The 27959-nt window shown below is 38.4% G+C and overlaps 2 protein-coding genes across 2 annotated transcripts in view; one reads left to right on the forward strand and one right to left on the reverse strand.

Annotated features, from left to right (window-relative positions):
* Positions 1–12318, forward strand: part of LOC6040996 — an 89401-nt gene extending 77083 nt beyond the window's left edge. Inside the window, exons 8-10 of the mRNA XM_038263510.1 lie at positions 4001–4139; positions 4213–4434; positions 10557–12318. Of these exons, the coding sequence (XP_038119438.1) occupies positions 4001–4139; positions 4213–4434; positions 10557–10648 (453 nt within the window). The 3' untranslated portion in view covers positions 10649–12318. The remainder of the gene's footprint in view (positions 1–4000; positions 4140–4212; positions 4435–10556) is intronic.
* A 6574-nt stretch (positions 12319–18892) lies between these two features.
* On the reverse strand, positions 18893–27952 carry LOC6040995 (xenotropic and polytropic retrovirus receptor 1). Its single transcript, XM_038263687.1, has 6 exons — positions 27773–27952; positions 27152–27305; positions 23182–24590; positions 20032–20274; positions 19793–19929; positions 18893–19362 (listed from the first exon to the last, which is right to left on the reverse strand). Exons 1-6 carry the CDS (start codon positions 27839–27841, stop codon positions 19323–19325), a joined length of 2052 nt encoding a protein of 683 aa, XP_038119615.1. The 5' UTR covers positions 27842–27952; the 3' UTR covers positions 18893–19322.
* Between the last annotated feature and the right edge of the window lie 7 nt (positions 27953–27959).

Raw genomic sequence — 27959 nt, forward strand, 5'->3', positions numbered from 1 at the left:
TGAATAAACCAGTGCTTGACAGAAGAGCGCGATTACAAATGAATTTGACATATCTTCACGCCACGATGCTGCTAAAGTTTCCTTAGCCGAAACCCGGAGCAAACTATTCCGTCTGTTACGGATTTCGTTACGGAATGTGCCGTGCTGATCTTCGCCGCCGTTACCGGAGAATTCGATAGTGATAAAAAATTTCTCCAAAAACGGACAGACCCGAGAGAACGCCTAGCTCGCCATCATCCTCGGTGTCAAACAGTTGATCGTGGATGTCAACAAGATGGAATCGACTGAGCCCCCGTTCAACGAGGTCAGTTTTAGGACATCAAGAAAATCGGCTACAACCCGGCCGCCATCGTTATCGTGCCCATCTCCGGATGGCATGGAGACATGCTGGAACCGGCCACAAAAGTGTGCTCAACCAGGCCCTGACCGATCATTCCTCGATCGCGCATGACGTTAAGTGACTTCGACTGTAAGGTGTACATGGACAAGGAGTGGAAAGCCCACTCGGACATCCAGATCCAGAACGAGGAGGACTCAGAGGACATCGGCTCCTTTCAAGACTGTTCACTTTTTTCCGGCGCACAACGGACCAAATGCATCGAAATGGACCGCATTAAAAGAAACTAAGCAAAAATAAACGCTTTTATTTATTAGTTTTATTTGACTCCTTTGACAATAGCTGAATTCTCGCAAGTATCCGCATGACATAACCGGAAATCGACATCTGGTTCACTCAAGGGAACTGTCCTCGCGGTCACTAGTATCGATTGTTGTTTGGTGGCCTTTTCGGCTACCACGCACAGAGGCTTGGGTGGGACCAGGAAGACGATAGCGTCATCACCAGACTTGTTGGACTTTGGATGATCCTCGGTGGACTTGCCGGAAATTACGAAAGACCTTCTCCTTGATCTCGCTGAACTCGCAAGCAATGTGAGCGATATGGAAATCCAGCACGGCGACGTATCCACGACGCAGTTCCATGACGGACAAGTTCTTGACGTTGTCTCCGGGCACGGCCTCCGGCAGGGCTTCTTGATACATTTCGACGGACTTGACATCAGTGGTCAGGTTGGCCGAAACGAAGACGATGGCGATACCGGGCTTGTTCACATCGGTTTCCGTTCCCGTACCACCGATTTTGGGGCAGAATCGCCCACGAACCGTTCCGCTGAATAACCTTACTGTTTGGACGGTCGTTTCCACGTTGTTTCTTTTGTGTCTGTCAAAGTCAGTCGTCTCTGGTGCCAAATGTCAGTGTCAAAATTCGTTACGTCATTTGAGAGGATTGAAAAACTTTGAGTGACTCAATGTTACTCAAAATTAATCAAATTTTCTCAATATTACTCTCTGTCCTACCCCTTGCTTGAAAGTCTAAAATTCAATTTTTTTTAAAACTATTTTTACCAATTTTCAACATTTGGTAAGGCCGTTGCAAATAGTTTTTGAAGTTTATGTCCCTCGACTCTGACCAAAGTCGAGGGGGGGGGGGATAAAAAATTTAAACATTGAATTTACGAGCCATGGTTTCATCATTTGAATGAACAAAGTATTTAAAAATGCATTTTACACCTGCCCAGTTTTTTTGCAATCATTAGTTTCCAAAATACCTAAGTATTAACGAAAATTATTTTTTTTTTGCAAAAAAAAACGTTTTTGCGGTGCTATATTGGCTACATTGGAATTTCATAAAAATTCAAAATACTTTTAATCCAGCCCAAACATGATAAATATGATTATAAATGCAGAAAAATGCGTTTTAGATTGTTTTAAGTTGATTTGACTTCTATTTTCATTAAAATTTTGAAGATTTTTGAAAAAATATTTTTTGCCCCCTTATTTTTCGGACCAATTTTGAAGGGGGAGTGGGGGGGTGACATAAACTTTGAAAAATATTTGCAACGGCCTAATTATAGAAAAAAAATTATAAAAAACGAGTAGTTATTTATCGATTGTCTGTGGGTAATTCTCCGCCAACTCACACAGCAGTTGCCCCGACCCCTCTTCGATTTGCGTGAAACTTTGTCCTAAGGGGTAACTTTTGTCCCTGATCACGAAACCGAGGTCCGTTTTTTGATATCTCGTGACGGAGGGGCGGTCCGACCCCTTCCATTTTTGAACATGAGAAAAAAGAGGTGTTTTTCTATAATTTGCAGCCTGAAACGGTGATGATATAGAAATTTGGTGTCAAAGGGACTTTTGTGTAAAATTAGACGCCCGATTTGATGGCGTACTCAGAATTCCGAATAAACGTATTTTTCATCGAAAAAAACACTAAAAAAGTTTAAAAAATTCTCCCATTTTCCGTTACTTGACTGTAAAAAAATTGGAACATGTCATTTTATGGGAAATTTAATGTACTTTTCGAATCTACATTGTCCCAGAAGGGTCATATTTTCATTTAGAACAAAATTTTTCATTTTAAAATTTCGTGTTTTTTCTAACTTTGCAGGGTTATTTTTTAGAGTGTAACAATGTTCTACAAAGTTGTAGAGCAGACAATTACAAAAATTTTGATACATAAGGGGTTTGCTTATAAACATCACGAGTTATCGCGATTTTACGAAAAAAAGTTTTGAAAAAGTTACTTTTTGCGTTTCTCTTTGTTTTGTCGTCCGTGTCTGTCGCGGGTGACCATGAATGGCCATGATCGATGACGACCAACTTTTTCAAAACTTTTTTTCGTAAAATCGCGATAACTCGTGATGTTTATAAGCAAACCCCTTATGTATCAAAATTTTTGTAATTGTCTGCTCTACAACTTTGTAGAACATTGTTACACTCTAAAAAATAACCCTGCAAAGTTAGAAAAAACACGAAATTTTAAAATGAAAAATTTTGTTCTAAATGAAAATATGACCCTTCTGGGACAATGTAGATTCGAAAAGTACATTAAATTTCCCATAAAATGACATGTTCCAATTTTTTTACAGTCAAGTAACGGAAAATGGGAGAATTTTTTAAACTTTTTTAGTGTTTTTTTCGATGAAAAATACGTTTATTCGGAATTCTGAGTACGCCGTGTGAGTTGGTTGAGAATTACCCCTGTAAATTTCATAATTCTTTCAACAATTGCAGAAAATTTGATCTCTGAAAAAGTAACAATAAAAAAATACTTATTTATTTGATTTTTCATACACAAAAATCTGGATTACGCAAAATAATCGTTAGACTGGTGCAAATATTTTTGAAACTTTTTGTCAGCACTTAAAAGCTTGAAATTTGGAAAACTATGCACTGATTTTGTTGTTGTGTGTCTGTTCTAACCGAAACTAATGAGAAATATCCAAATATTCTGCATCAATTTTCCTGTATTTAAACCTTTGCATGGCAATATCTCAGCAACTAAGGTTCGTATAAACAAAGTTCAATAAAGCAAAATATAGAGAATTTTCTCAGCTTTTCAAAAATATTTTTTTCAAGGGTGGGCAAACATGGGCACTAACTTAAAAAAAATGAAAAACTGCGACTATTTTCAAAAAAGTTTCCTAAAAATGGCTTTAACTTGAAAACGGTGCACTTTATCAAAATTTCACTGAAGGACTTTTTGATTGCAAATTTGATTTTACATCGAAAAATGAAGTTGAAAAATTGATAGCATGACGACGTCGAATGTGCTTTTCAAATTATTCATTTACCATTGTACATTGCAATAGTCTGATGAAAGAAAGCAAATACCCATCGTCATTCACCCCGTTTCACATCAAATGTACTGTAACAAACTCAATAAAACCCCGATAGTGTTACCTCCCATTCATGGCTATTTGGCCACACCGGGGGGTTGAATTTCGGTGCACCGGATCATAATTGGCCCCGTTTACGATCCTCTTCCCCGGAAGTATAATTCCACACTTCCTCTCTCAATTTGACCCAAATTAATCGCTTTGTATCCCAATTAGGGAGTGAAATTTCCACTAATTGCCCGTAATAAACGTTAATTTTCGGGGGTTTCGCTTGTGACTTTCGATTCATTTTTCTTCTTTCGCTTCTTCCTTTTTTCTAGTCGGTCAACATCCAGTACAGTCCTCCGGCGGCCACTTGCCTGCCCCCGGGGAAATCAATACTGAGCCCGATGATGTGTCCGCACACCAACTGCACTCTGATTCCGGAGGAGACGCAAATTAATGGATCCGCTCTCGGAGGTAGGAAATGGAACCGTTTTTCATTTTCTTGCAAATTTTTCAAACCACCTTTTTTATCTCTCCCCCTCATTAGTGGCGCCCACGATGACCCAACAGGTCAAGTCCCCGTCGACGTTTGGCCGGCAAAACTCGTTGCTGCTGAAAAAGCACGACAAGTTCAACCACGGCGACAAGGCCAAAGTCGTCTGCTGCAGCGGAGTCATCCACCCGGAGAACATCCTACCGGCGAAGACGGAAAATGGCGCTCACCGAATTAACAACGGACATCACAACCACATGATTGAGGCGTTGCCAGGTAAGTGAGGGGTTGGAAGTGTGCCATTGATAACGCTTTCCGGGAATTGCAAATGAACCCGGTTGCAGAGAATGGCTTTGAAGTTTCCGAATTTAAAGAAAAATGATTCGAGCTCTCTATCTCAAGCATGTCAACAGTCCCTGAACTGAAGTAAACAATGAATGAAATCAAATCATCGTGTTATCACCAAAATAAACAAAAATACCTACCGAATTGCAAGAAACGTTATGAATAGAATCTATTTCGGAAACCATGAGATTTTTTACTTCTTCATGTGAAATAATGGGATCAAGCGGCATTTGATATCTAAAGCATTGCTTTTCACGATGTGCCAAAATAAATTCCTCAATTCAGAATATTTACGATTGGAACAGAGTTTAAGTTTAAGTTATATCGAAAAATTTCACCCGTGGGCATTTCTTGACGTTTTCTCTAACCTATTGCTAGTTTTCTTTTTTTATTCGAGTACAACTTTATTCATCTATTCCTTAAGTCGAAATAAGCCATTTTGCTTCATTGGTTGGATCACACAAAAGTATCACAAAAATAATCAAAAATCTATATCTTGAGGTGGTATTTTCTAATCGAGTTGGTTTATTGAGAAAAGTTTTAGGCAATAATCAATGCTATTCAGAAAAAAAAATAAAATCTGAAAAAATATAAAACAAATAAATTTCGTTAGACTAAGTCTCGGTTTATTTCATTTTCCTCGACTCTGGTCAAGGGTCATAGCGAAAAAATAAAAACATGGTTCAAAAATTTGAACCCAAAAACGGGTTCTTACAATATCCACCTTCGTGGCCGACGCATCCTTCATTATTTGAACTTATTTAATGAGTGTTTTATACAATACTTGTTGGATAACGTTATTTAACTGGGCACTTGATAACTGGACCGTAGCCTAGTTAAAAAGCAAATAAACGTCAAACACCAAAACAAACCGAAATGACCAAGGGGTTAATGGATGCAAAAATCATGTTCAATAAATAAAAAAAACGTTTTTTTCATTTTTTTATTTCTAGTCACAATAACAACAATATGATAAGAAAGCATTGTAAATAAATTTGAGTAACTTTTTATATTTCATCAGAAAAAATATTATGCATCGGATGTCACCACGTAATTTTTCGTTCAGCCCAGTTTGCGAGCAGCATCCGGTGACAGAGCTACTCAGCCCAGTTATCGGACAAGTACTGTATTTGATTGCATTTTCGGTCACTTATGCAACATCTAGGTTTATAAAAAAATATGTAAAACTTTTGAACATTTAATCGAAACATGAACTTTTTAAACTGAGACGAATTAAATCGGTTTGCCTAAACTTGGTTCAACAGAGTGAAAATTGGACTTTCCAAAAATGGCAAAAAATTGGAGCATTGGTTTCTCGGGAAGAGTTGTTGTAAATGAGAAAGGACCACTTTTAGTTTGATTGAATACTAACTTTCCAGGTATATTTTTGGAATTTTTCCACTTACCAATATTTGAAGCACTTTTTGAGCTTTTCAAAAAAAACGTGTATATTAAACATATATTTTAGTGATTCAAAACTGCACCTTTATAAAGAAAATTCCTCAATTTCCACATAACTTTACGATCTGGACCACTTTTAATAAGAATGTCTTTTTCATTTTCTTAAATTAGGTTTGAAATCGAAATGCTTTTTACATGAAAAACATCACAGAATGTTTTACAAATCAGTATATACTTGACCTTGAGATTTAATATTTAGGCCTTGTATGAAAATTATAGATTTTTAGGCATCTAAACATAGTGATATATTTTCAATGGAATCAAGGAAGAAAATGATAAAAAACTCAAGTTGATCTACGAAACTGCACTAATTTTACGGAAATTTTCATTAGGGATTGCAACTTGAATAAAAAATAATAATTTTAAAATCTTTAGAGATACCCCCTGGTTCGACTCTATAAGTAAAACTAAGTTCTGATTCTAAAGCATGCAATTTTTCAGAAAGAATAAACTGAATAAGTTCATTTTTCTTGAAATTTCGGTCAAACACCACTTTTTGATGATCCTTTTTGCCTTCTTCACCTTACTGAAAAATGAACTTTTTAATTAGACCTCCTAGACTTACCTTCATTTGTACATATCGACTCAAAATCACCAGCTGAGCAAATGTATGTGTGTTTGGCTGTATGTAGACATGTGTAACGAATCGATGTCACTGGAATATCGCGTTACTGACTGAACCGATTTTGACCGTATTGGCCTCATTCGATTCGTCTTGGGGTCCCATAAGTCCCTATTGTAATTGATATGATTTAGTAAAGCACATCAAAAGTTATGCTTAAAAAACTGCTGCATATAAATTTCACAATTTGCAAAAAGGGTGGTTTTTGCATGAAAACCTGCCATATTACATATTTTTAAGGTTCTGAAATGACCTTTCTTGTATCAAAAATTACAAGCAGTTTAAAAACTGGTCCGAATTTACATAACCTCCCACGGTCGGGTCTGATCGCCACGAAAAAGTCGTGTAGAGGTATGCTATTATTCCAAAGGTCTGTAGGTAGTTTGTTTTTTTTTTTACTCATCACTTATTTTTATTAGAACCTCTTACGTGCTGCGGAGATCCATAAACAATCTGGACACTTTAGGGGGGTTGGAATCAATAGATTAAATACATTAACGTACAAGTACAAAACCATAATTTAAATGATGGTTTTTTTTACAGAATTAGCAGATTAAAATCACGATACAAGTAAAGACCACATGAACTTTTATGAAATTTGAACTTAAATATGTATTTAATGAACTTTCTTAAAATAATTACATTTCATTTACATTCTAAGTGGTATGGCTAAATGCTTTTCATCTTTGTTGTATTTTTAGTTTTATTATTAACTGTTCACATTCATTTATTTAATTCAAATTGTTTTACATTTTTGAATCGAATACATTTGGGTAAAAAAGAAAAAAAATCACTTTAACAACAAATCCTAACTTAGACTAAAAAAAGTAAATTCATTGAAATATTAAAAATCATTAGAACGAGTAAACTACGAACTGTATTTTAAGATGAATGCTCCAAGGGTTCTTACTTGTTCCTGGCGAGTTTTGCACCCACGCAGAGTTGTTGTCTTCTCGATGAAAATGTTCAGAAGTTCTTGTGGTGAAAACAGGTCACTTCTGCCTTCACCCGTTGATGCTGGTTGGGTTTCCCTTGGTTGCTGACTGAAACCTGGAGGTGTTGTATTCTCTGCAACTTTCTGCCACTGATTCAACGGCAATGGCTGCAGATTTTGAACCACTCGAGCAGATCCCGCTCCTGGTGACGCCAAAGCAGGAAAATCCCCGTTCGTGAATGCTGGTGGTTTTTTGCGGCAATTTGGTTGGTGCCTCGTCGTCGCTTGCTGCCGATTTTTTACAAACTCAGCTCGTTTTGGGCAGCTTCTATTCTTGATAGAATGGTTGCCGCCGCAATTGAAGCATTTCGCTTCGATGTTATCGTTGATTGCACCTCCGCAGGTTGTACAACGACTCTTGATGAAACACCATGTCCAAACTGCAAACAGTTCGAACACTGTGCCACGTCACGGTGCACTGGACGATAACGTTCCCAAGTCACGATGATGTTGAAAATTGCCCGAACTGCTTTCAGCTCAGACGGCGTTGTCGATCCTCTCTCGAAATGAACCAGGTTGATCACGATACTTGATGTCCTTGTTGTGTCTCGTCATCTTGAAGACTTCGATCACCTTCAACTTAAGAATTTTGAGCTCTTTTTTTCAACACACTCACATCCATGCCGTACTGGCCTCGGAGGACCTGTTTCATGGGGCGTTTACCTGGATCGTCATGGCTGTAGTATTCAATCTTTGTGTTGTTCAGGAAATCCCGAACGTAGTTGTAATCCTTTCTGGTAGGTAGCAGAATTTTGAGTCCATCCAGACGAATTTTGAGCGTCCTTGCTCAAACTGCCTGGCTTTGCAGGTAGCGCTTCGGCATTCTTTAGCTTCTTCAAATCTGCCGATCCTGCTGGTAAGGACCGCCTCTTTTTCTTGCCCTGAGGCATTTTTTGCACTTTTTAGCACTTTTCAGGATCTAATATCGAGGAGTACCTCACTGATTGGTGGTCCACAAGGGAATCGATGAACTTTTATGTAAAAAAAGGATCATCAAAAAGTTACCGAAATTTCAAGAACAAACTATCTTACTCAGTTTTTTTTCTAAAAAATTGTATGCTTTAGAACCAGAACTTAGTTTCACTTAAAAAAAATGTCTCCTAAATAATGTCTCCAAATGGTCCGAAAGCCCCATGAATTTTTTTATGGACAACGTGCTTTAAATCATTTCTGATATTATTTTTATTTTGATGCTGATTGCCAAACAAGCTGTCAGGTAAGATTCTTTCTGTCATGAAAGGCCGCGAAGTTTCAAAATTAAGAATAAAATTATTTTCAAATCCTTTGTGGTCGTACACAATATTTTTGTGCTAATAAGAATATGCTTTATCATTGTGATTTATATTATTAGTAGGGTTAGTAAATTTTCACGATTTCGCGGACAGCGTGAAATACGTGAAATTTGAAGATTTCCGTGAAATCCCGTGAAATTTATCAATTTTCTCAATTCACTTCTTTGAATTAACAACATGATAAATATTTCATCCACTAAGACCTTTTATGAAAATTTTATTTAATAATTTATTTTAATTGAATAGCGTTACATAAACCATTCGAAGAATTGTAAGCAGAACATACATTAACATTAAATCATCATTATATTTATTGAGAAGTGAATGCTGCGAATACTTAAATGATGTTAACAAAAATCAGTCAAAGTAAATCATTTTTGGAATCATCAAGTTATCACAAAGATAGTTTTGATCTTAAACACCTAAACTCCCAAGCTCGAGAAAAGTATGAATTTCCATATCAATTCCCCCTTTTTCTCGAGCTTGGTAGTTGATGTGTAAAAGTCACATTTCATGAACATTTAATATTTTTTCTGCGTTCTGTTCAATTTTAACGGAATTTGTTTATTTGGGTGGAAGTTAAAAAACACCACTTTATTTTTTTTGTTTTTTGTTCTGAAGTTGCATGATATTTTGTAGATTTCGTTACAGATTAAATTATATTTGCCTATTTATTTGTAATTAAGTTTTTGGGAAAGTCCACAATATAATATTTTTACGAGGCCCATTCATAAACCACGTGGAAACATTTTTGGAAATTATGAATAGTTTGTTTTCGTCACGTTAAAATTAAATGTAGATTTTTTTCAAAATAATATAAAATGAAACATAAAAAGTGGTTTCTGTAATTTTAATCTATAGCTCTATAGATTAAAAGATTTTCTGAGTTGTTTTTGCAGCTTTCACGATCCGCGAAATTTCCGTGAAATTTTGTGTTTTGAAATTAAGGTCCCGGTAAAATTTGCAATTTTTGAGCGTGAAAAATCACTAAGCCTAATTATTAGTAATTAAACTCAATATTTGAACCCATATAGTCCTGAAATATAATTGACAACCACAACAGGATTTGAAAATGATTTGTTAAACAATTTTGAATAGTTAGCTGCTCGACCATTTCTTGACAGAAAGTCTCTTCCTTGACAGCTTGTTCCAAGGAGAACATAGTTGATCCATAGTAAAATTTGTTCTTGTCATTTTTTTTGCGTTAAATAAAAAAATATCAGAATTGGTTTTGATCGTATTTTTAACCGTTGCACTCCAACTTATCTAGTGCTTTTGATCCGTATTGAAATATTATTTTTGAAATTATAATTCAAATATCGTCGCTTGTGTGCTATCTTGTAACACGTCCATAGCACACAAGCGACGATATAAAGAGTAGCAAATTATAGTTATCGTACTGAAATTGTGTGAATAAAATAAGAACGCTACTGCATATGAATAAAATATTCTAGAATCGTTCTGCACACATCAAACATTTAAACTCAACAAATGTCCATAAACCCTCCGCTGGGAAGCAGCAAAAAGCATCCAAAGCCAATTTCGCTAAATATCACTCGCTTATGTGTACTAATGGACGCCGAGGCCATCCCACCTGTGATCTTTTGCAGCGGCTCGGCAATAAAAAAAGAGAAAATTTTTAATCATCATTTTTTTCTGCCTTCCATTTCTTCCCAACCCGCAGAGTACAGCGAGGAAATTTTGTCCTGGAAGGAGCAACAGCAGCAGCAGCAGCAGCAGAAAACGGCCAAACATTATAATCTCCCGGAAAAGTAGGATAAATGGATCTCCCGCTAAAATTGTGAGGCGCACAAAAAAAATGAAACTCCGACGGTAAAAACATGGCGAAGTTTTAATCACCGGTGAGTCCCCCGGCGGCGGGTTGGACAATTTTGACGACGGGGGTTGCAACACGGCAATTTATGAGTGCTGGATGGCGATTTTTCATCGTTTTTTTGAGAGAAATTGAGAACATCGTGGGGATCAACCGGACATTGCAAACGATTTATAACTCGAAGGCAAACTGATACAAACTCAGTTTGCGAACAAGCTTTTCCTATACTCCTATAACGAAGCTGGAAATCTCGGACTAGACTTTTAGTAGATAACAGTCTATAATCTATAATTCACATTAAAATTGGTCATTACACCTCAATTAATTGAAAAACATAATTGTTTTTAGGTTATTATGAAATATTTTAAAACGAACATCTGATTTTTTTTAGATTTTGTATTTATTCGATTGTGATGAAATTTGCAATTATTCCCTATGTCAAAAATGCCATCTTGCATAATTTGTTTTTCCATGTTCAAAATACGAGAAAATTCACTACAAGACTCAGTAGATCAAACTACTAGTTGGCACCAAATTAGACCTAAATTTTTATTTGCTGCTCAATTCAATTTCACAATATTCCGAAACGAGTAAGGACAACTTTTGAAGATTTTAAGTAATTTGAGGTGGAATGACTAAAACGTGATTAAGTTTTACTTCCCGAAAGCAAAAAAGCGATCCCTTTCACAGACATCCCTGACGGTTATCGTGATGTGAGACAAGTGTAATTGAAGGCCAACCAAAGTTTGCACTCACTTATATTTCCCCCTCTTTTTTGCTGTAATTAGTGTAAGCCAACGCGTAAGATCCTTAATTAAGATTAGAGAGCGAGGATTGACAGGGAGGGAACGCGAGACGATAAACAACTTTTATTTATTTTTTTTGCTCGAATCAAAATCATACCAAAGGATAAACTCGGAAGGACTCTCGGCGGGGATGATGATGGAGCCAACTGAAGATGAAAGAGTACTTAGCGGGGACGACCGACCGACCGACGTAGGCATGTCGATGGCATCTGGTGTCCTTTGCGAGTCAAGTGCAGCGCCTTAATTTGCACGAGTGTCTCCCCTTTCCCTAACAGGTAATGATGAAGGTAAAAGTGAAGGCCATGGACAGCATGTTTTTTTCTGCAAATTTTGCAAAATTGAATAAACACGCCACGGTCACATTAAGATAAGTATCGAATCAAACTTTATTAATACTCACAGGACGTCGGAAGCCTTACAGGCCATTTGGGCCTCTAAAACAAGCTAGGAAAATGAGGAAAAGTCAAGTTTTAGGGTGGAAAGTGGAATGCCAGCGTGATCAAAAATCTCTTAAAACATGAACATGATTTATCTGTCCTATCATACCACAATTATTTCACTACTAATAAAAACTAAACTATCTCTCATAAACCATTGTATTGGATGGCAAAGAAACAAATTCGAAAAAAATGCTAGTAAGAATGTGTACAAATCGAAACAACGGAAAAACAAAACTGCAGTCGGTTTTCAATCGGTGCCGTGAACCAACAAAGAGAAGGAAGAAGTTTTTAAAGTGTGATAATAAACGGATTTAACCTGTAAGGATAGTGTAACGATGGAGGAAATATATTTGTAATTAATTGCCACCGGTAGGGCTTTCATTGATATCCGAAATTTCCATGTGCGTCCAGACACAAATTTAAATTCCTTAGTTATTTAAAATAAGGAAAACGTTGTATTTCCTTGGAAACCAAAAACGAGAGAGGTACTCCTCGATATTAGCTCCTGAAAAGTGCTCATAAGTGCAAAAATGCGTTAAGAAAAGTAGGCGGTCCTCCCCAGCAGGATCGGTAGATTTGAAGAAGCTAAAGAATTCCGATGCGCTACCTGCAAAGACAGGCAGTTTGAGCAAGGACGCTCAAAATTTGTCTGGAAACCAGTTCGCTACCCTCCCTGTGGACGTGAGCGAGAAGGAAGGATTTGAACGACGGGAAAAGTTGCCACCCATTTTTGGGAAAACATCGGTTTATCAAATCTGGTGCTTTACGAGCTTCCATTCGCTTGTGTGCTGATGGACTCAAAATTCTGCTGCCTACCAGAAAGGATTACAACTACATTAGGGATTTCCTGAACAGCACAAAGATTGAATACTACAGCCATGATGATCCAGGTAAACGTCCCATGAAACAGGTCCTCCGAGGCCAGTACGACATGGATGTGAGTGTGTTGAAAAAAGAGCTCAAAATTCTTAAGTTGAACGTGATCGAAGTCTTCAAGATGACGAGACACAACAAGGACATCAAGTATCGTGGTCAACTGTACCTGGTTCATTTCGAGAAAGGATCGACAACGCCGTCTGAGCTGAAAGCAGTTCGGGCAATTTTCAACATCATCGTGACTTGGGAACGTTATCGTCCAGTGCACCGTGACGTGACACAGTGTTCGAACTGTTTGCAGTTTGGGCATGGTGGAAGGAACTGTTTCATCAAGAGTCGTTGTGCAACCTGCGGAGGTGAGCGCAAAACTCAAGCTTGCAACACAAACAACGTGAACATCGAAGCGAAATGCTTCAATTGCGGTGGCGACCATTCTACCAAGAATAGAAGCTGTCCAAAACGAGCTGAGTTTATAAAAATTCGGCAGCAAGCGACGACGAGGCACCAACCAAATCGCCGCCAAACACCACCAGCATTCACGAACGGGGATTTTCCTGCTTTGGCGTCACCAGGAGCGGGTTCTGCTCGAGTGGTTCGAAATCTGCAGCCATTGCCGTTGAATCAGTGGCAGAAAGTTGCAGAGAATACAACACCTCCTGGCTTCAGTCAGCAACCAAGGGAAACCCAACTAGCATCAACAGGTGAAGGCAGTAGTGACCTGTTTTCACCACAAGAACATCTGAACATTTTCAGCGAGAAGACAATAACACTGCGTGGGTGCTAAACTCGCCAGGAACAAGTAAGAACCCTTGGAGGATTTATCTTAAAAAACAGTTCGTAGCTTACTCGTTTTAATGATTTTGAATAATTCTAAGAAACATTGTTTTAGTTTTAAGTTAAGATTAGTTGTTACAGTGGAGCAACTCTCTACGAAATCGGCCGATTTCAACCATTTTTATTTTTTGTATTTTTTGATTTGACTTAAACTTTGTGGGGGCCTTCCCTATGACCAAATAAGCTATTTTGTGTCATTGGTTCACCCATACAAGTCTCCATACAATTTTGGCTGCTGTCCATACAAAAATGGTATGTAAATATTCAAACAGCTGTAACTTTTGAGTGAATTTTGTGATGAATTTGGTGTCTTTGGCAAAGAGAGCGAGTTGTGGCGCTATAACCACGGCAAATAGAGTCCAGGTCATTCGTGGAAATACAATGTCCCATCCCAGAGGGTCCCGGAGTACCAAACCTTCTTAGCATGGTGCTCCCAACGAATAAATCCAAAAAAATCTCGGAGCGTATGGCGGTGTGTCCCCACGCTTCTTCCTCCCCTGTCGATTCAGAATTGTGTTGTTGTTCGAACACTCCGCGCTCAAACTCAACCCAATTACGAGTCATCTCTGCGATACGGCTTTACGCAGTATGCCTGGCCGCTTTAACGCTTGTGATGTTTCAATGCATTTCTAAAGCAATGGCGCACTACAAACGTTAATAAATGACAAGAAGAGTGCTAGGCGTCATCTAACCTAAGGCACTCTCCAGGATCCCTTAGAAAGATTGGCTGCGGTAGGGTCTGATTAGATTAGATTAGATTAGAATTTGGTGTATTCGGCAAAGTTGTAGGTATTGTTGAGGACTTTTGAGAAAAAAAATAGGTACAAGGAAAAAAAATTGCAGATTTTTTAATTAACTTTTTTTCCACTAAAACTCAATTTCCCAAAATACGTATTTTCGAGATTTTTTGATATGTTTTAGGGGACAAAAATCCGCAACTTTTGAGCCATAGAGAAACATGGCCAAAAAATCTGCGCCGAGTTATAAAGTTTTGAAAAAATAATGATTTTTGGAAAAAAAATCGAAGTATCATGCAAAAACAAGTTTGACATTAATTTTTAATGCAAAATTGAATTTGCAATCGAAAAGTACTGTACAGATTTTTTGATAAAGGGCTCCGCTTTTAAGATATAGCCACCGAAAGTTTGATTTTAGCGAAATATTTGCAGTTTTTCAATTTTTAAAAATAGTTACCATAAGTGACCAATTCTAAAAATATTTGTTTTAGAAGTTCAGAAAATTTGCTATTAAATTGTCTAAGAGACATTGAAGATTTGACCTCAGGTTGCTGAGATAGAGCCGCTTAAGAAAAAAAACACGAAAATTGAAGTTTTCTAAGTCTTACCAAAACAACCCACCATTTTCTGATGACGATATCTCAGCAACCAATGGTTCGATTTTCAATTTTAATACATGAAACATTCGTGAAATTTTCCGAAAATTTTTAAATCAAGACTAACATTTTAAAAGGGCCAAACATTGAATATTACGCTCATTTAAAATGCTAGTCTTGATTTAAAAATTTTCAAAATATTTTTTTTTTGAAGAGATCAGAAAATTTCACGAATTTTTCATGTATTAAAATTGAAAATCGGACCATTATTTGCTGAGATATGGTCATTAGAAAATGGTGGGTTGTCTGGGTGAGATTAAGAAAACTTCAATTTTCGTGTTTCTTTTTCTTAAAGCGGCTCTATCTCAGCAACCCGAGGTCCAATCTTTAATGTCTCTTAGACAATTTGATAGCAAATTTCTGAACTTTTCAAAAAAAATATTTTTAGAAATGGTCACTCATGGTCACTATTTTTAAAAATTGAAAAACTGCAAATATTTCGCTAAAATCAAACTTTCGGTGGTTATATCTTGAAAACGGAGCCCTTTATCAAAAAATCTGTACAGTACTTTTCGATTGCAAATTCAATTTTGCATTAAAAAATAATGTCAAACTTGTTTTTGCATAAAACTTCGATTTTTTCCAAAAATCACTATTTTTTCAAAAAATTACAACTCAGCGGCAGATTTTTTGGCCATGTTTCTCTATGGCTCCAAAGTTGCGGATTTTTGGCCCCTAAAACATTTCAAAAAATCTCGAAAATCAAAAAATACGTATTTTGAGAAATTGAGTTTCAGTAAAAAAAAGTTGATTAAAAAATCTGCAATTTTTTTTTCCGTGTACCTATTTTTTCTCAAAAGTCATCAACAATACCAACAATACAACTTTACCGAAGACACCAGATCAGAAAATTCACTCAAAAGTTACAGCTGTTTGAATATTTACATATCATTTTTGTATGGACAGCAGCCAAAATTGTATGGAGACTTGTATGGGTGAACCAATCATACAAAATAGTTTATTTGGTCATAGGGAAGGCCCCCACAAAGTTTGAGCCAAATCAAAAATACTAATAAAATCCATTTCCGGTTTTGGTAGAGAATCACTTGATTTTATTTTGTGTAATGTATTCTATTCAATGCAAAAATGTAAAACAATTTGAAGTAAATAAAATAAATGTGATCAGTTAATAACAAAACGAAAAATACAACAAAGATGAAGAGCATTAAGCCATACCACTTTAGCACATAAAAGAAATGTAATTATTATAAGAAAGTTTAATAAAGACATATTTAATTTTTAAAGAATTTAAAAATGATCAAATCTAACCAGAACAAAGTGCCTTTAGGGTTACAACACAACCCCTTAAATATGGAACCGATTAATTGCGCCAACACATCGTCAGTTGTGTGCTATCTTGTGACAACGACCATTTAGTACTTTTCGAGAAAATCGATTTTTAAAGTTTGTTGGTAAATAACTTTTTGAAGCAATCGGTTCGTATACTATCGCTTAACAAACGCTCCAAGTTTCAACTTATTTGGGTACACCAGTTAAAAGATACAGTAAATAATGTAAACAAAAATCAGAAGCACGTGTCATAAGTGTGTTTCGAAAGTAAAATTGTACTACGTGTCACAAGTGTGCACAGAATTCCCATACAAACTAAAATAAGCTCAAATCAATGGTTTGATCGACCTAATCAGTATATTTTTATAAACAAAAGGTTGCATTGCTTTTAGAAAGTATGTGTGTACATACATTTGTGAAAAACAAGACATTTTTTCCACATTTTCCAACAACATGTATGACGTGTCACAAGTGTGCACAATCATTTTGATGATAAATTGGTCTATGTCACAAGTGTGTATTGCGATATCCGGGAAACGGAAACGAGTTTCCAAAATCGGGTTAAAGCATCTTGTAGTGTTTGTTAAGTATAGCAAAACGTCATCATTAACTCATTTTCGACCAAAATGGTCTATGTCACAAGATAGCACACAGCTGACGACATTTTATTTCAATTTTGTATGGTAAAACCTACTTTTTGTATTTTGCAATTTATAATTTAAATTGTTTATTGAATTTTCCGTGTAAGTACCGATTGTTGCGTTTAAAACGGAACACGTAAACGATTCGAATTGAATTCCGTTTCAGAGTTCCGATTGAGTTGACTGGGTTGTCACAGAGTCCTGATGCAAAACAAAATTAGACCTTGAGCAGCTGTTCCTGCGAAATATGTTTTGCTGTTATCGGGCGGTTGGCCTTAAAAACCAACTACAAGTCGCATGAAAAACAACTTTTGCAAGAAAATGAAAGCAGATTTTTGATGCATACAAATAAACTTTTGTGGCACTCGACTAGCAAGCCATATAGATTGTGAGATCTCTTTCTTTCTCCATACATTCTGACGATTTTTCCCATACAAACTTCAAGCGATTTGAGGGAGGGGTTCCCGTGGTCAGAATAAGCTCAAAATTGGAATTTATCCTGGTGATGGGCAAATCATTAATTTCAAGGGGTAGTCTCGAGGAAGCCTGGATTTGGACAACCCTAATGTAGGTTTTGCAATCATTATATCAGCAGTTCCATATGAAAGTTAAAGAAAAAAAAAATAAAAGTTCTCCGATCGGGCTCAAAATTTTTCTGGGGGTTCCTTGGCCAAAATAATTAGACCCGTATTTTTTTGTTTGGCCATTAGGGTGGCCTACGCTGTGTTAGGGTGGTCCGAAAAATGGCCATTTTCGTCGATTTTCACAAAAACCACTTTTTTCAAAAAATCATAACTTCGCTCCATTCCAACCGATTTTAGCTGTCTAGGGTGCAAATGAAAGATGATAAGTTGGACTTCCAAGAAAAAATAATGTAGAGTTTCAAAAATCTAGCCTAACATTTGAAAAAGTCTAATGAAAACATCAAATGCCGTTTTGACGGTGTCTGGACCAAAGAGCCTATATCTGAAAATATTTTTAACGGATTCCTCGGACAATTTTACATAAGATATCAAAAATTGGGCGAGGTTCATTAACAGGATTCAGAGATATGATTTTTTGAAAATAAAATCCGGGTTTTTCGACGCGCCGCGCGTGAAAACGGGAGATTGACGAAATCGGCAAAAAATCAACTTTTTTCACTAAAACTGCGATAACTCGAAAATTTCAGCGATGACCTATAAATGTTAGGGTACCAAAAGTTGCGTATTTCAATTACGAAAATTTTGGTACCTAACATCTATAGGTCATCGCTGAAATTTTCTAGTTATCGCAGTTTTAGTGAAAAAGTTGATTTTTGCCGATTTCGTCAATTTCGCGCGCGGCGCGTCGCCCGGATTTTATTTTCAAAAATCATATCTCTGAATCCTGTTAATGAACCTCACCCAATTTTGATATCTTATGTAAAATTGTCCGTCCGTTAAAAATATTTTCAGATATAGGCTCTTTGGTCCAGACACCGTCAAAACGGCATTTGATGTTTTCATAAGACTTTTGTTAGGCTAGATTTTGAAACTCCACATTATTTTTCTTGAAAGTCCAACTTATCATCTTTCATTGCGCCCTAGACAGCTAAAATCGGTTGAAATGGAGCGAAGTTATGATTTTTGAAAAAGTGGTTTTGTGAAAATCGACGAAAATGGCCATTTTTCGGACCACCCTAACACGGCGTAGGCCACCCTAATGGCCAAACAAAAAAATACGGGTCTAATTATTTTGGCCAAGGAACCCCCAGAAAAATTTTGAGCCCGATCGGAGAACTTTTATTTTTTTTCTTTAACTTTCATATGGAACTGCTGATATTGTTTTTTTTTTGTTTCCTATGCGCTCTTTCCGGAAATATTCACATTAAATTAAATTAAATATTTTATGAACATTCTCGAGATGAATATTAAAACAACACCCATTCATAAATCAATACATATATTTTCCTCCAATTCTTTTCAACTCTGCTCGCTGCATTCATCACTTTTTTAAAAATAATATCCATCTGTCGTTTCACGATTGTTTCTCATTCACATACATTTACGTCCCTGTGTGCATAATACAGTACATCCAAGTGATTTTTTCTTTTTTTTTTCTCGCGCGCGTGTCGAACAACTTGTTGTACAAAATATGACGACTATTGAAATGGGTTGTATGAGTTGTATCATGTACGCACGTTAGTTATCCAATTGAGTGGTGGTAAAAAGGGAAATTTTCCTGTAAGTGGTGGTGGTGGTGGTGGTGCACCGTGCCGAGGAAAGGAGGATTTTCGCGTGCAAGGGAGGAGGAAGTGGGTCAAGGGGGGTAATGATGGATGATAACCCAATTTTGCGTCCGCTGGTGGCCGTGGCCTATATTTCCCACTGGACCTTCCGGTTTTTACTCTGATTCCTGCGAAATACACATAAAGAAAGAGATAGAGGAGAGATACGGGGGGGTAAGGCGGTGGGGTAATTATAGATTTATCTCCACATTTGATCTCTACGGAAGCAGTACAGGGGGATGGGGGCATTCTCAAAGCATAACAACGACAAATCACAGCGACTGAAGCTAGGCTTCCCTCTGAACTAACTAAAGGCAGACACAGAAAGATGAAATGCAATTCAAGTCACATCAGAAGTCACATGCTCTGCGTGAAACGCACGTGACGACGTTGTATAGTGGCGTCGCCGTCGTCGTCGTCGTCGTCATGAATGACTGACAATGATTCTGACTGTGAATCTGCTGCAGAGTTTCTCTACACACAGTAAACACCGAACTGATGGTATGCAAATTTGTAAACAGAACGCATGCATGGTCCCAGCCAGTAGTGATTCTTTACATTTCCAGGTCCTCCGTCGATTCTGCGTCACGTAGCAAAAGCCTCTGCTCGGATTTCTTCTTGCCGCCGCTGACCTTCTTCAGCGTGCGCCGATTCCGGACGCCGTCCTCCTCGTCCATCATACGCAGGATCGTTGTCTGAAATGAGATTTCCGCTTAAGTGAAATTATCTTGATTGGCACACGCCACGGCACCATCCGGAATGACAATCATCTTAGAATAACATTTCAATCCTCATACCTGGTCGGAACAGTCCATCGGGGCGACGGAAATGTCACGCACGGCGCGAAAATTACCGCAATTGTTCAAATGCTCGTTTTCCAGCCGGAAGTAGTTCCAGATGAAGCGCCGGAACACCTCCAGCGGGGCCAGAATCGACACGATGATCTCCCGGTCGATGTAGCCCATCTCGATGAGGCTCATCGAGAGCGTCCAGCCGAACCGCAGGACCAGGTCCTCGGCGATGGCGAAGTAGTAGAACCACTGGAAGTGGGGAGGGGGAAGGTTTTGAAAAATTGACACATAAAGCATCGAATATGCCACTGTTTTGTTTATTTCAAGTTTTGTACAAAGTTTCAATTGAATTATGTTGACAAATGCCGAAAAAGGATGTCAAATTTTGTTAGCCAATCTAATTAAAATGTTGCCTTGAAGGCAAGCATATTTTATGGAGACGCATGGTGGTTGAGTCATTCCATGGAAATTCAATTAGCAGGTCAGGTTGAATTTCACAAACTGATTTTATAGATTTCAAGAATTCTATATTTAAAAAAAATATTGTGCAATTCACAAGGAATGTCTAATTATTACATCTATTAACCTCTGTCTAGCACGCCCTTTTATGCCCCCAACAGAATACCGGCCCTGTTTTTTAGCTTTGACAGATTTTTTTCGGAGTTATTGGAGGTCACTGTCCCAAGGAGATTCTCTTGGGAACCGTGAGTGATTTTGCTTGTTCGCGTCCAAGCCATTCATAAGGCATTAATTTCAAGATGCTCCCTATAAGAGAGTGCTAGCTTGCTTTTAAAACAAGATACAGCCTCTTGCTCTCCTCGGAAATGTTGTAGAGCACCTTTCAGAGCAACCGAATACGAGTCCGGTTTGGGAGGAGCGTGAAACGTGATTTTAAAAATATCAAAATCCAAAAAAATGGGGTTTCTCATACAAATTCCCATAAAAATTGAATCGCTTTGTGCAAAGTGAGGACCGAACCAATCGTTCTTAAACTTTGGGGAGTTGTTTAGGACCCCAAAAGGAACCGAAAAATTGCTGTGCTGGAAAATAGATTTTCATATTACACCATAATAGGTCATCTTTGTAGCCCTGTTGGTTATCAAATCAAATTAAAACATCAAAACAATTCTATCAATTTGTTGAAGAATTCACGATCGAAAAATGCAACACCGAGGCCCCAGAAGGCTCGGCCCGAAACACCTGCGAGATGTCTGTGTGTGTACTGGCGCGGGTCAAAATAAAAAAAAAAGTAGCTCAGATCAAAAAGTATATGAAATTGCCCGAAAGAGTACTAAAAATTGCATTTCAGTCCAATTGATTGTAAACTGAAACCGTACCATGAAATTTGAACACTTTGTTCGTAGTTCCCGAATTCACGATTTTGGGAAATGATTTTTCTCCTTTAGCAATACAATTTTTCTGCTTTAGCAATAGAGATTGGTCGAAAGTGGAAGCGTTGGATGACTTATATCACAGACAACAGACGTTTTTATTAAGAATGGCAAGCCGTTTGTGGCGCTGCCGTCGTAGAGGAGAATTAGCGCTGCTCTCAAGTGTAAACAACAGCATTGAAAAGCATTCTCATCAAAATTTTCATGCCTCTTTTTCGTCGAGAAAATTGATGTGTAGACTAAAAATAGTTTTGAAATGTCGAAGGTAATTATATTGATAATCGCTTCAGATAACTTTAACATAAATTCAGAGCAAACAACTCAATTTATAAAAAAAACGTTGCTTAATCCACCTTAGGTGGGTGGTGCCTTCCTTACATTCATAAAGTTAATTCGTGCTTGTCATTTTATTAGGGCACATAACTTTTTTAAACCACCGGCAGTCGCGTACGTGTACTTTGTACACACTTTGTAACGGCACTTGTAAGAAATGCCAAAACACGCGACTTCCCGAAGGTTAACCAAGAGTGTGTCCCTTTCACACCTTATGAAAACTGTCATTTTAGTGAAAGGGATGCACCGACGACGATGCACTATTGTTTAAAAAAATTATGTGCCCTTTTGATATGTTAGGCTCCAATTCACTACAGAGCCTCAAAAAAGAGTATAAATAAGACTTATTTTTATCAAAATATCGGAGATCCGGCCTAAAAAGTGGTTATAACTTTTGATAGGGTTGTCAGATCTTTAACGTTTTAGGCTCATTGGAAAGGTGATTACCTATTAGAGTGTAACAAAATTGACTTTTTGGCGGGCATTCAAGGGTTTGTTCCGGTGGGCATACTGAGCCCAAATCCCAAATATGAGCTTGATTGGGCGTAACAGGAGCTGGCGCTCCGCCCTTCAATTTTAAATGGGATTTAACCCGTAAAAATACTTTTTTTTCAAAAATGTCTATTTTTGAGGCATTTTGGCCACCAATGCGTTTACCAAAAACACTACTGGCGTGTAGGCCAGATCCTTGCGCATCTTTTGGTATATATAACATCGAAGTATGGAGCACCCTGGAGCTCGGTACAGACCTTCAAAGTTTGGCATTTTTTCGATAAATCGGCCCGGCAAAATCAAATGGCGAAGAGCGACGCATATCTTTTTTGCCGGGGCCGGAAAGGTCTTTTAAATACCTTTATAAAAATGACGGGTTTTTCTTAAAAAAAACCACCCTTTTTACAATCTTCCGAACTTTATTCGAAATCGTTTTTTTAGCATAACTTTTGAAGTACTTTACTAAACTTCATAATATTAACTAGGGTCTTGTGGAACTTCAAGACGGATCGAATGGGACCAAAACGGTCGAAATCGGTTCTGCCAATCCGGAGATACTCGTGTGCATATTTTTCGGTGCACGGACTCACATCCAGACACACGCACAGACATTTGTTCAGAATTTGATTCTGAGTCGATAGGTATACGTGAAGGTGGGTCTACGAGGTCTAATAAAGAAGTTCGTTTTTCGAGTGATATTATAGCCTTTCCTCATTGAGGTGAGGAAGGCAAAAAACTTAGCATCATAAAAATCATGTTGGTGAGAATCAAGTGGCAATAGACTACGAGATGGCGTTAGTTTATCATCCGCCATGTTTTTACACACGATATTCAAATTATTTTGTTCTAGCTGCTACGTCTGATGTTCTACGCTTATATGACCGTATAATGCCTACAAGGGTTTCAGATAAATAAACACAACCTTTTGACTTTTACTCACCGTTGAACTGTACACGATCTCATCCCGTAAAAACTTGTTATCATTCGCCTTGGAATCGAACAGACCCCAATCCATCTTGATGTCCCAGGTGTACGCGTAGCAGGACGACACAATCGACGCGATGATCCACATGTAGAACCACGGATTGTCCGTACTCTTCTCGTACTGATCCCGGGTGGCCTGGGTCAGCGACGAAAACGCCACCACGAAGAACGACGTCGAGTACTTGACCGCGTTGGCAAGATGGGGATGAGCCTCGCGCGTGTCCCGGAACCGGCGCAAGCACTGGGCCATTCGGAACCACGCTGGCAGCATCGCCACTATCGGTCGTATCCAGAGCGAGTTGTCGATGCACTGGTTTGGGTTGTCCGCGTGGTTCCAGTTGGTGATTGTCGAGTAGAAGCAAAGGAAGTACTGCAGGTCGAGAAAGGCCGGAACGATGCTGTTGAGCTGATCGGCCAGCCAGAAATCGGCAAAGTTGACGTAGAAAAATGGTGCCATCAAGATGCGGCTGACTATTCGGATCGTCCAGAAGCGTGCCTCGTGGCGAAACGTCTTGGTTGGGTTCAGCAGAAAGGCCGCCATTAGTAAGTACAAGGCAAGTGGGCTGAAATAAGCCGGTATGCTGAGTGATTCAGCGTACAGGTAACTAAGGACGCTTAGCGTCCAAATTACACCGAATATTGACGCCAGTTCCATGATGTGTTGCTCGGACAGGTGATTTCGCGGATCCAGTTCGAATATCAGCACGTGGTTTACACCGGATGATCGCCAACCGTACACGTTGATGCCCCAAAGAAACAAAAACTCAACCAACAGCAGAGGTCCTCTGTACAGTCGGAAGGCCACAATCCAGTCGTCTCGTTTAACGTGGAACATGCCGGACAGAACAACCGCCACGCACAGAACTACCAACGAGCCGGAAAACAGTCCAACTTTAAACGTCGTCCACGGACTCTGCTGTTCACCGAGCGGCGGGACTCGTAACCGCTTCATGGCCCTCTGCCGGTCACCTGCCTCGATCTCGTTTGTGACGATGTTCTCGGTTTCGTGGATTAACCGATCGATGTCCTTGTTCGTGTAAAAGTGAGCCGACTCTACGTGTTCCGCGCGCCATCGTGCCCCAAAGTCCACGTTCAACAGTTTGTCGTGTTTTTTCAAGATTTTACGGAATCCGGTAAAATTTAGATTTTGGTAGTTTTGCAGCAGAATTAGGCTCAGATAAAACTCACTGAACGCCAGCTTTAGCTCCTGGATCTTACGAACTGAGACGTTCTTCTTGCGGAGTAGGTTCTTTTTAACCCGGTGCAGATTGTCCTTTTTCTTTTTTGTGCTTTCCTCAAGCTCGAGCGTTTCGCTCAGTTCCGTTCGGAGGTTGGCAAATTTACGGGTTGCTTCGGCAAGTTTTTCTAAAATAAAATAAAAATACAAATTTATAGGTTCACAGTCAAAGAACAAATTTCGAAAATTGTAATTCACGAAACAAAACGTTTTACAGGTCAACTTCTGCCGACCCTCATGAAAACGATTTTATACTCATTCTTTTTCGATTTTCGAGAGCAGTCGATGGAATACACTCAAACCCGATGGTTTGACACCAACTGTTGTCAAACGAACGGGGTCACTTTTTAGTTTGACACCCCGTTTACACGGAGTTCACACACACTACCAAACGTTTGTTTTGATAGTGTGCGTGAGCGCCGTGTAAAAAGTGTTCGTTCGTCACTTTTTAGCTTGAATTTGACCAACCAACGGGGTACAAACTAAAAAAGTGTCAAACGAAAAAGTGACCAACCACCGGGGTTGAAATAGGTTTAGCATTTCTAATAACGTATTTGTCATGCTATTTTGTCTCACGTGCATTTTAGGCCAAATTGAGTTAAGAACGCTGATTTGTGCAGCTCTCAATGCCTCATCTTTTGACTTTCACAGATCCCCAAAATTCGATTTTAATCTAGAGGTATTCAACAAAATACGAAAAAACTCCGTGCATTGTTGTCCCTTTTCATATGAAAGAAATTTCAATCTTGTCGTTGTATCTTGACACACACTGAAAATTGCTGTTAGTGCGGCAACTATCAGCAGGGATTTTAGGTCAGAATACGTTTGACACACGTAGGGGAGAGTGGGGACACTTGATCCCAAGCCTGTATCTCATCAGCATGTAGGTAAAACAATTAGATTTGTTCTAGAAAGTTGTGCGAAATTGACTTAAACTCATTGTAGAAAACAAAGAAATAAATTAAAAAATGTTTCGATTGAGTTACACACATTTTTCTAAAAAGTGCTGTAAAAAACTTCCAAGAGATCTTTTTTCTTTGTTTTGATAAGCATAGAAAACACTCAAAAATTATTCAAAAAAATATTTTTTATGCATGAATTGTTTGATAAACAAACCAACTCCAAAACCCTTACGCATTTGACGTTAAATTTATCGTCATACTATTTTTAACAATCATTTTTTTAAAAAAGTGCGTTTAGGGAGACTTGATCCCTGCATTTTTACAGTCACTGTAATCAGCCTCAAGATTAAATAATTGGGCTGGGTTTCGTACATAGTTTCCTTTAGTATAGTTGTACATAACTTACTGCAGTTTGAACCATTTTTTAAATGTTTTGTAAACAAAAATTACCAGCTTTTGTAAACATGCTCAATTTTGGTCTAAAAAAGAAAATTTTAAGCTTTTTAATATTTTGCATGCTAAACTTGTTATATTTTGAACACAAACGTACAGGTTTTATGTGAAATTGCTGTAACTTATAGAAAATTAAAAGTTTGGATGAATGAGAAACATTTTGCTTAAGATTTCTTCAAAATGTTGAAAGGGGGATCAAAGTACCCCCAACATTTTGAAAATACCGGTTTAAAATATTTTTTTAAAGCGCTTGACATGATTCGAAGAGTTTATCTGATGAAATACCCTTATCAGCCAAACATAGTGGAATGTTTAAGCTTTCAATTCATGCAAAAAGTTCATAGTTTTGTGCGACATTGACAGAGTTATGTGCGATACAAAAAAAGGGGATCAAGTCTCCCCACTCTCCCCTACATGCCCGTCTACCGTAAACATTTGTAATTGTAGATCGGGACTCCAGCAACCAAATTCAACCAAACTCGAATTACACAGTAGCAAACTGCTTTTAATATTACGTCAGCTGTGTGCTATCTTGTGACATAGACCATTTTGGTTGAAAATGAGTTAATGATGACGTTTTGCTAAACTTAACAAACACTACAAGATGCTTTCACCCGATTTTGGAAACTCGCTTCCGTTTCCCGAATATCGCAATACACACTTGTGGCATAGACCAATTTATCATCAAAATGATCGTGCACACTTGTGACACGTCATAATGGTGTTGGAAAATGTGGAAAAAAATTCTTGTTTTTCACAAATTTATGTTGATACACATTTTCTGAATGCAATGCAATCTTTTGTTTTTGAAAATATACTGATTAAGTCGGTTAAACTATTGATTTAAGCCTACTTTAGTTTGTATGGAAATTCTGTGCACACTTGTGACACGTAGTACAATTTTACTTTCGAAACACACTTGTGACACTTGCTTTTCAGATTTTTGATTACATAATTTACTGAATCTTTTAACTGGTGTAACCAAATTAGTGGAGTGTTTGTTAAGCGATAGTTTACGAACCGATTGCTTCAAAAAGTTTGGCTCTACCATCCATAGTTTTGAAAATATTTATCATCAAACTTTAAAAATCGATTTTCTCGAAAAGTACTAAATGGTCGTTATCACAAGATAGCACACAGTTGACGATTACTCAACTACTTCTTTATGTGGTTGACTGTAGAAATGTTTATTCGCTGGTTTTCCAATTTAGCACCATATTTGACGCCATCTTAAACTCGCTTCTCTATTAGAATTGGGAAAAAATAACTTGCAGTTTTGGATCCTGTTTTATCCTTAACCTAGAAATAACGACAGTAACCTATCTCTAACAAACCTGAGTAAAAAGTGTTGATTTTGGCAAGTTCACTGTCGCAGTAGTGGAAAAACTGCTCATCAAATTTGGCAAAATAGCGCGTCAGCACTTCCGGGTCGACCAGCTCGGCCGACGGTGACTGCTCGACGGCTGCGTACAGCTGAGCCTTCATCTCCTGCAACGAGAGAAACAGAAAAAAAACGGTGAGCGAGATCCCCAAATAGATTGTTTACCAACAGACGGACGCTGCATGCCAACAGGTTGCATTGTTTGCAAACAACGCGCGAGAGCACGTGGAGCACGTTGGGAGAAGCACGTGACCTCGACCGCTTTCCCCTTTCGAGAGGGGAAATCATCCCTGGAAGCGGTTCTCTGTACCGGTTCGTATCCAACGGCAACGCGTCCTCGTCAGCTGATCGAATGTAAACAGTCAGTTTTCCTCGCGGAAAATGTAAACAAAGCGTGCTGCGCAGGCGCCAGAAAATCGATCGACTAAAAATGGCGGACATGCGCACGGTGAACGCGACGGATCTTATTTTTCAGGCCAAGTTCGCGCTCGGATGTTTCTTCCACAATATTTTTTGTAGGTCAAGCTGGGTCAAATCCGATGCCCGTGGAAAATCCGCAATTTCAGCCGCTTACCTCGTACATGATGTACTGCTTCCGCCATTCCGGCGTGATGTGGGCCGCCAGGTGCTCGGCGAACTTCATCCTGGCTGGCTGGCGGCGGTGCAACCGAGGGAAATTTGCAGAAAATCAGCGCCACATCCAGCGCGAGACGCGACTCGACCGACTGACACTTGCCGTGATGGCGTTTTTGGCCAGAACC

Source organism: Culex quinquefasciatus, chromosome 3, assembly GCF_015732765.1.
Source record: "Culex quinquefasciatus strain JHB chromosome 3, VPISU_Cqui_1.0_pri_paternal, whole genome shotgun sequence".
In the NCBI taxonomy this organism is placed as follows: Eukaryota; Metazoa; Arthropoda; class Insecta; order Diptera; family Culicidae; genus Culex; species Culex quinquefasciatus.